This window comes from Sinocyclocheilus rhinocerous, unplaced genomic scaffold, assembly GCF_001515625.1.
Source record: "Sinocyclocheilus rhinocerous isolate Xijiao unplaced genomic scaffold, SAMN03320098_v1.1 scaffold1590, whole genome shotgun sequence".
In the NCBI taxonomy this organism is placed as follows: Eukaryota; Metazoa; Chordata; class Actinopteri; order Cypriniformes; family Cyprinidae; genus Sinocyclocheilus; species Sinocyclocheilus rhinocerous.
Genome location: NW_015651328.1, coordinates 430,164 through 440,353, shown reverse-complemented (window position 1 = coordinate 440,353; position 10,190 = coordinate 430,164). Strand labels below are relative to the sequence as shown.

General features: G+C 36.9%; 1 protein-coding gene across 1 annotated transcript in view; it reads right to left on the bottom strand.

Moving 5' to 3' along the window:
- LOC107712761 (adhesion G protein-coupled receptor B2-like) overlaps positions 1-10,190 on the bottom strand; it is a 135,432-nt gene that overhangs the window by 30,651 nt on the left and 94,591 nt on the right. Inside the window, exons 14-16 of the mRNA XM_016518099.1 lie at positions 7,331-7,429; positions 4,272-4,443; positions 426-518 (exon numbers count right to left, since the gene is read on the bottom strand). Coding sequence (XP_016373585.1) covers positions 426-518; positions 4,272-4,443; positions 7,331-7,429 — 364 coding nt within the window. The remainder of the gene's footprint in view (positions 1-425; positions 519-4,271; positions 4,444-7,330; positions 7,430-10,190) is intronic.

Sequence of the window (10,190 nt, the reverse complement as noted above, 5' to 3'; positions counted from 1 at the left end):
AAGGAGGGACTTTGTAGAAAACAAAGCGTTTGAGAGAGGCGGGGCATAGAGGACCTACAATAATGTGTTTTTTGAACATTAAAGCATGTCAGCATATTCTGTTACACCAAATACACAAAATAATGATCTTTAAAAAAAGCATCATATGACCCCTTTAACACAGATTATATAACTTTGATCTAAATATTAGAAATTGCACAAAAGGGCTTTCCTAAAGGAAATAGGACACAGATGGGAGCTGACCAGGATTTTAATCAGCAACCTTCTCCAGAATAACCATTCACATACAGTAAGCCACCTGCTTCAATTTACAAAACAAATCTGATTTGAAACACAATAACCCAGTATTCTGTGATGTTTAAAAAAGGTGAAGCCGACCCTCTGAGAGTCCCATGTGAGATGAGATGGAATGGAATGCTATTCACCATGATCTGCACCTGGCCATTCTTGCAGGAGTCCGGAGAGTTTTCACTGTCATCTTTGCAACCACCCATCCTGCAGCGCACAGCGTCCTGCACCTGAGGAGGGAAGACAAGGGATACAGCCAGGGTGACTCACAGAGACATTCATTTAAATTTAAAACCATGAAATAGTAATATAAAACAAGAAGACAACCAAACAAATAGGAAAACATCATCATTTAAAACCTCTCTAGGGCTGTGCATACAGCAGCAGAATAAGGTGGTCAGTCCTGCTTGTGTTCATACACAGTTCAGGTATGAAAGGGAGTGTCAACCATATTCTACAACAATATATACCCCTTAAAATTTCAGGAGTCACAACTGAATTTTGAAAGTGAGTTTGGTTAGTATGTACTACATGAATGGAACCACAGTCGACAGTTGTCCCGTCAAGCGTGTGCTTTGCAGGTGTCAATCACTAATGTTAGGGTTGTCATCCTCTCTCAGTTTCTGAAAAATGGCAGAACATGAGGTACTGTGTGGTCGGAGAGCAAGACAAAAGAGGGTTCCGGCAGAGGGAATACAAAGAAAATAAAACTGGAATGTTGGCAACACAGATCTGAGATGAAACCAGGAGTAAGAGTATCCTAAAATGCAGACTAAAACATTTTAGAATAAGTATTTAATTCTTAAAATAGTGTTTGTTTGTTTTTTTTACAGATATTTACATATCAATATGTGTCATTTTGGTTCTAGGCATTCAGTAAGTTAGAAGAATTGTTGTTTTTGTTATCTTTTATTATACTCAATCAATTATACTCAATCACTTTATAACAAGTAGATTGTCAGTGATTCTTAAGACATTATTTAAAAAAATGCATAGGAGGGGTGAATATCTTCCATCCTGTGTTGATGCTAACATGAAACTAACGATAGTAGTAAATATCCTAAAGACACTAGCAGCTTCTATATACTCAGGAGAATCTATTGGTTTAATCTAGTTATCTTAGTAATTTACAGAGGGCATCTGTATGTGATTTCTCATAAAATGTTGATATTAGTTTATATTCCTGAGTGACAAACATTGCAGTGAGCCTGTTTGCATTTCTGCAGGAGTTTACATAACTGCAGATGTTAAGGCTCTACAACAATAGGGAGGAAGACACTTCCTTTAATAATAATAAAAAAAGAAAAAAAAAAAAAGAAAGTGTGATAGGCGTGTGTAGTGTGTAGCCTTAGCAACCGGACGCCACTCATTTGCATACAGATTTATGGCCAAAATGCCTACAGAATGACCAAGTGAAAGCACAGTGTTTCTTAACTGGGAAGATCAGAGCTCTTGTTGCCAAAAAATAACATAAGTGAGATTAACTGAGACTGTCTGGATGCATGACAAAGGCCCCTCTCAGGTGATTCAATCACAAGGGGATAGAGCTAAATACAGGTGTAAAGAGACATCTTAGAAATGCATTTTGACTTAATTGTTGAAATGCTGTACTGACACACACTGGTTGCTCAAAAAAAAAAAAAAAAGCGAAATTATATTAATTAAATTATATAATGAGATCACCATTTCAAATAAATACTGTACATATAATGTAATAATAATACATGTCATGTAAGAAAAGTTTTTACATTTTGAATGTATTTTAAATGCAGCCTTGGTGAGCATAAAAGACTTCTTTCAAAAACATTAAAACATCTTACACACCCTAAACTTTTGAATGGCAGTGTACATGCACAAGACAAGAACATTTGGTTTGCCTGATCTCAGACCTGAGATAAAATTCCATCCCAAGTGTTCACTGGAGGCACATTTTCGACATGTTAATTCTACAACATGTTGTACATATCCCAAGTGGTTGATCTGCCACGACTTTTATGGTTTGCAAAGGTTACACGCTGAACAAATGACACTTTAATCTACTTGCGTCCTCTGAATAGCATCAAGCATATGCTGTTGAAACACTTTATTTATCGACTGCACATTCTCTGCACTGTTTAGTAAATCCCTTCTCTTTCTATTCAACTGAGCATGAGTTATCATGCTGCAACACTATTCACCGGCCTAGACCAGAATCTGTAATCAGTCTGCTCTCCTCCCCGCAACTAAAATTACGATGTGCAGGAACACTAGGCTGTTTCGCAAGACAGAGCGGGAGACGGGAGTCTCATTCTCAGAGCTTGTTTATGGATGACTGTCTGCTGAGTCAAAGCTGTAGACGTATCAGAATGACACCCGATGGCATGCCTTCTAGGCTCTCTCTATCTTCAAAAATACATGAGAACAAACTATTCCCATAAACCATCCCCCACTCATTTGCCTGTGCTAATCATGAATGCTGCCTTTCCATTATTGGCTCTGCCATTTCAAAGTGTACTTCGCACATCAAACTGCATCTAGCGCAAGGATCCGGTGCACAAACTCCAGTCTCTTGTTTTGCTAAAGCTATTAGGGATTACATCAAAGCCTTGCCAGGGATTTTCATATATTTACTAAAATAATACCAGGATTTATTTTACTCTAATCCTTTGGTTTTGCGATACTGATTTAACATATATGGCTTAGGAATTTAGAACTGATTTTTTTCTCTCCCTCCTTAAACTCCAGCAGCATATTTTGAATTACCCGATACGTGAAAGTCAGATAAGTTACCACAGTACATGCTGGACAGCTGAAACTGTCACATCTTGGCTACAGACCCACTACAATGTGACTATAGTTTGATCCATCATTTGATTAATTTATGGCCGGTAAGACCAACCCATTATAACGTGAAAGGAGTGCATGCCATTTCAAAATATTGACTGCTTCAGCGGTCCAAGCCAAGTTTAATTCCTAAGTGGGCCTTAAAATAATGGACTCAAATAAAAATCCTCCTCCAGTTGCCATTTAAATACACCTCTGACTGTCCTCTAAGACTGGCAGTATAACAGTGGAACTTTTATTTCTTATATTATTATGGCCAATCACATGCACATAATAGTGTGATGAAGACAGAGGTTATCTAAGTCAGGGTTTATCAAACTCTTTGATGCCGGAGGCCAGGGATCTCTAAATATGAAAGTAGTATATGTACGCACACACACACATCACTTTTGAATGATAGTGTTTATATGTTTAAATACATATAATTTATAATATATGAAAATAAAACATACACACACACACTACCATTCAAACGTTCAAAAGAATATTTACTTTTGATTAATTAAATGCATCATAGAAATTCTGTATATATCTACTATTATTTTTGTTAAAATAATAATAAAAATAAATGATGTGCATTGTTGAAAAACAGAATATCAAAATCAGTAAATATCAGTAAATTATAATAATAGTATATTAAATTAATATCCTAAGTTAAAGGGATAGTTCACCTTCAGTTGCTGGTCCCCATTGCCTATATATATATATATATAAAAAATATATATTTCCCCCCCCCCGTACTATGGAAGTCAATGAGGACCAGCAACTGAAAGTGAACTATCCCTTTAACATGTTAACATTTTAAAAACCATTTTGTATTTAGGCCTTCCAAAGCAAATTTAGGCCTTCAATTTTTCCTGCCAATATACTTTTATGTTACAACAAGGTTGTTAATTAAAAACAAAACAAAATAATAATAATAATAATAATAATAACATTTTTTTTTTAAATAAATACATACAATTCTGATATTCTGATGACCCATAAATGTTGTTAGCAGGCTACTTTTTCCTTGTGGGTGACCTTGTGCACAAGTTACCCAGTGAAGACTATTTCTGACCCAGAACAACCACTTTGACTACTTAATTGTGACTTTTATAATAATTTCTACACAGATAACTGAATCATTGCCGGTTGCATCATAGATGTAACCCACTGACCTCTCGGCGCATGGCACAGTGCACGGTGATGATGACGAATCCCTGGACTGAATCAAAGACCGCAAAGAGCACCTGGAAGAGAGTTGATCGGCGGTCTGTGATGGCTAGCACAGCTGACATCCATGTGAGTGCCAACAGAGGGAGAACCACACAAGAGCTCCATAACGATGCCCTGTGCAGAGAGAGTACAGAGCAAAATGCAGTTGATCCTCCACGCAGCAAGGTGGTGACATCACTGCACCTGGAATCATTAGTCATCAAGATATTATCACGATTACAGTCAAGCTATGATGGTGTTGATGAGATTTAGAAACCAGCTCTGTACTACAGGCATTTCACTGAGTGTCAATACAGCGTAAATTTATACTTGAGTCATTAGAGGGGTAATAATTAGAAACCTCCCGGACCTAGTTATTGCTACATTTTATATATGTAACATACGGAGTATTGAGAGAGCATAATTTAGAATTCCATACAAAAAAGTATCACGGCAACCAAAGTTTCTGCCATATGTAGCAGATTTCCATTTTTAAGATTTTGCATTTTATGTATTTATTTGTTTGTTTGTTTATTTTCAGATATAATGTTTTTTTAAAAACATTACTTTAGCATAACTTTTGCTAAAGTAAAATTCATCAAAAGCATAACTTTTGATGAATTAAATGCATCCTAGAAATTAATAAAATTATAATATCAATAATATAAAATTCAACAATTTATGTATTTTGTTAATGTATTGTTGTTTTAAATTCTATTAATAGTATAATAAATTAATATACCAAGTTAACATGTTAACACTTTTAAAAATATTTTTAAAAATATATTACATTTTAAGATTCAGCCATATATAGCAGATTTCCAAGTTTCATTTTCTGTATTAATTTATTTTATTTTTACAATTTGTTTATTTCATTTAGTAGGAAACTATGGTTACCATGGTCCATTTTCATACGGGAATGACAACATGTAATCATGCAAAGACTACTACTACTTAATACTACTACTAATAATAATTATAATTTAATAATTTATAATTCAATGAAAAGACACACATAGTGAATCCAGTTTGGACACGCTCTCAGTTTGTTTGCAAAACAGGCAAATAATTGCTTTTCATGATGCTGAGCACTCATGCTAACATGCCCTGATGAATTTCCAACATGTTGCTAATCCTACTGGAGTGTTTTGTTTCTGCATAATGCAGAGCCTATTTAGATAAATATCAGGTGTCAGTAAGGACTGTCCGCATGAGCTCAGCCAAGCAAGGGCTCACCACAGCTGGGCATCAATTTAACATCTTCACGCTGCACTGACTCAGTCTCCTGCATATGACTGTGATGGGACGGACATTAGCAATGAGACAGAGGAAGAGATTTGCTTCTATGCAAATCTACAGTATGAGTTCTCATGCTCAAATAATAACAATGCAGAAAAGGTTGAGTTGGTAGATGTAAAAAAGCATGACTCAAATTCAATGTCCTCCCCTAACTAACTGGAGAGAGAGCATGGGGTTGGGATGGAGCAGGAACGCTGACATCGAATAAAATGAAGTGATCGGTGGGATCATGTGAACATGGTCCTCACAAACTTCCTTTAGGAAGTCCTATTCATTCATTTCTATGAATGTAAGTTGTATTATGGCACCACACACTTATATTTATACTCGGATAGCAGAGGCAGAAAAAGCAGACAGCAAGGATGGGATGAGGAACAAAAAAATGACAAAGAGAAAGAGGAGCAGAGAAGCGATATCATTCAATTCATTATCATTTCAATAACATGACTCCCTCCAGCAAATAGCAGAGACGAGTTCAATTTATCCAAAGCCAAAAGAATCAGAGGTGGCCCACACTCTGGTTCTTTACCTCTTCAAAGAGCACAATCCTCCATGTTCATTTGTATGTGCATGTATTTGTGTTTTCAATATGGCTGTCAATTTAACACATTCATTTTTTAATAAAAAAAAAGTAATTGTATAAATAATACAATTAAATGAATTTTATTAATAAATATATATTTATAAAATAACATTTAAGAATGCGTTTTTCCAATCATTAGAGCAATTTGGTAGATGTACGACCTCTGTGTTTTTACAACAGTTATTCAGCATAGCGCGAGAGCCAGATATTGAGTGAGGGGGAAAAAAAATAAAATCCTGCACATATTTGTGTTTAATTTTCAAGTTAAAATCCTTGAAATAAGATTTACTACATTTACAACACAAAGATATTAAGTATTTTAGTAAGTGTATTTTGTCTCTCTTTTTTTTTTTTGTTTATACTTAATATAAGAAAAAAAACTCTTGTATCAAAGACACATTTTCTAGAAACAAGTCTTAATATCTAAAAAAATTAGACAAAAATACTTAAGCATTTTGCAGTGCAAAGATGTCCATTGGCACATGTAAACAAAACAAAACAAAACAAAATATGCACTGAATGAATGACCCCTAATGGCTGGTTCACACAGAACAGGTTTTTCAATTCCACTGGACAACATTTTTTTTTTTCTATGTAAACACACTAGACTGACATCTTTGATCACTGTGTTTCACGTCTTTTGCTGTGTCTCGTGTATGATGCTGTGTCCTAAAAACGCTCAAGTTTAAAAAAGTTACACTACCCGAGACCTTGTGTTTTTCTCCCTTCCACCACCCACATCTTGCATTTTTCAAAGCAGAAACGTGTTCTGTGTGAATGGCCCCTAAGTCTGTCTTGGACACTTTTATGACTGGACTGCAAAATATATTGCACTGAATTGTGGTTCCCGTAGGCTTATGTCTGACGAATAAACAATATATCGACTTCTAAAGCCATTTTTATAATGTCTATTCAATGATTTGCAATATTGTAATGCCAAAAACGATCTTCTTTGAGGGCATTTTTCAGCGAAGATTAAAGAAAATGATGTAGTTCTGGAGTGTGCAGACAGGAGGGCGACTCTTTGAAGAGTTTCTGTTTCTTACTGTCAATGTTGGGCTCTAGAGAGAGAAAGAGAGAAAAAAGAAAGATACGGAGAGAGAAAGAAGAGACAAAGAGAGAATATGGAATGAGACTAACATGGCGCTGCTGGCGGTAGAGCTGGACAGGGCAGTACTGGAGATCACACCGCACTTGGAGCATTTCAGGAGCAGCCTGCTACGCGCTTCCAACGGCGGACTTCAGGACCCAATACACACACACACACACACACATATATTCATTCAGGAAAGAAATGTACGTGACACAAAGCAGGGAGGTAGGGAGGAATATAATAATAAAACAAATACTCATAAATATCCATCCATACACACATTCATGCCGATACACACAAACATCACAAAGGTAAAAGGTTTGAATGTAGAATGCAGGGGAATTACAAATGGAATATTTGGAAAATGACGACAAAGCACGCACATAAGGAAAGGGAACACAAAATAGAGAGGAAAAAGAAAGAGAAAGACACAATTAAAGTAATGCCAAGAAAACAGCATCAAGCAATGAACAACAGCAATGACAGAGTGAGATCTGTAATGAATGTCACAGCGTGAAAGTAGCTTGCGTGTGTCTGTGAGAGAGAGAGAGAGAGAGAGAGAAAGAGACGATGATGGCAGGAAAATGAGAAAATGGAGAGAAACACAGTAAAATGCGACGACAGATCATTAACAATCAGCAGATGAGGCAGATGGGAGCTGCAAAGACTAACCTACTTCAGCTGCTCACTGAAGTGTGTGTGTATTATAGGAGTACTTGTGTGTGAAAACAGGAAAAGCTGTATGCTAATGAATGCTATTCTTTTGAACTTTCTATTCACCAAAGAATCCTGAAATATATATGTATCACCGCACCACAAAAACATTAAGCAGCACAACTGTTTTCAACACTGATAATAATAAATGTTTCTTGAGCAGCAAATCAACATATTAGAAGGATTTCTGAGGGACCATATAACACTGAAGATTGGAGTACTGATGAAAAAGGAATCAAATCAAAGGAATAAATTAAAATTTTTAATATATTTTACAAATCTGGTGTTTGTGCATTATTAAAGCAACTGTATGTATGTTTTTTACTTTGAAATATCAGTTTCAAAATCATTCTGATGGTATACTGACATCTAATAAAGCGAATGGCTTGGGTTTCTGCTTTCCCACGCTCCCGCCAAATGTCTGCTCTGAGAATAAATAAGTTCGGTGGGCGGGTACAGATTTCTGCGAAAAGGTTGGATTGCTTTATGACAGCAAAAAAATCCATGTGTACAGCTACCCACTGTAATTATGAGTGATATATTTACGACAGTGAATTCAACTCGCTTAACTGCGGGGAGCTCCAAAAAAATCTACACAACTACTGTACATACAGCTGCTTTAAGCCATTGTAAAACAAAAGCATTTTGTTTAAATTTTAGTGCTTTGAATTTAGTGTGTAATCTGAGATGCTGATTGAAACTGTAAAGGAAACAAAAGGCAGCCTCATGTCACAGACTTGGAGAAAGTGCTCTGAACATCAGAAATATGGAAATGAGAGGCACTCAGGATCAGCAACGAAGAGCAGGAGCAGCTTATTACAACAATGGACTTGTGTGCCATTTACACAGACAACCTTAAAACACTGAAAGCATGATCCTAAATTTAGTTTAGTATTTAACTGTTTAGGAAATATGCCCACCACAATAATAAAAAAAGGCTGGTAATACTTTCTGTAGAAAATATGACTAATGCTTGCCTGTGCAACAACTGACACTAAGATCCTAAGGTGTTGAGGGTGGTTGCTGGGGCATTGCTATGCGGTTGCTAAGGTTTCTGAGTGGCTTTAATGCATTGCTATGCGGTTGCTTACTGGCCCACCACATATGATTCAGAGCTTGGTATCGCTGAAGGCGTTCCCCTAGCGTTTTCCGACGCAGCTCGAGTTCCCGAAGGGGAATCACAGTTTCCTGTCAAGACATCGGTATGGTGGTCCACCAAAGCAAAGTCACATATCTAAATGGCATTTTTACAGCTTACATTCGGATTACAATGCAGAGAGGCTATCGGTAGCTATTAGATTCACAAATTCAGTTGCATTGTGAGCATTAAGGCTGTTCTCATGCCTTCAGTATAGTACTGGCAAAAACACGTTCATGCATCACAATGAGCTTGACAGCAGTTGAACCCTGAGCTCATTTTAAACAATGTAGTGCACTTAGCTTTGCTTAAAAACTGGGATTTCTGATGCGGCGTTAGTTTAATTAAAGATGGAGGGCTCTGAGAACCCTCTTGAAGTTTCCAGGTAGCCGATTCATGGAGCGGAATGGGAATATTCAATCTCTCAGTGCGATTTAGCCTTTCGTTTGAGGTGAGGGATGTGGCGGTCCAATCATTAACACAAGTGTTTAATGGATCACTCTGCAAGATGGAGGGCTCTGAGAACCCTCTTGAAGTTTCCAGGTAGCCGATTCATGGAGCGGAATGGGAATATTCAATCTCTCGTTTGAGGTGAGGGATGTGGCGGTCCAATCATTAACACAAGTGTTTAATGGATCACTCTGTTTTGTGTCCAATCAAACAAAGGCAAAACAGAACAAGTGTTTTAAAAGCACAAGGGCTCCTTGATCCTGTCAGTATGTGCAGTTCCATGAACAATGAATATACACTTAGCTAATGACAGAGCTATCAGAAGACTAGCCTGAGGTTAGCAGGCCAGCAAATCAGTACAAGTCCATTAATGAAGCTGTCATATCTCGGCTTTCAGTCTGATGTTTTTCAACTTTTAGTGGTTGGTTGTGTGTGTGTGTGTGTGTGTGTGTGAGAGAGAGAGAGAGAGAGAGAGAGCATGAGTAATTTACTTCGCCCATACAAATATTTGACAGGATATTTTAAAACCTTCAACAGGCCAGTGGTAAATGAGTGACTTGGTGCAAATCCAGAAATAGGTGGGTATCACATAGCCATCACTTTGA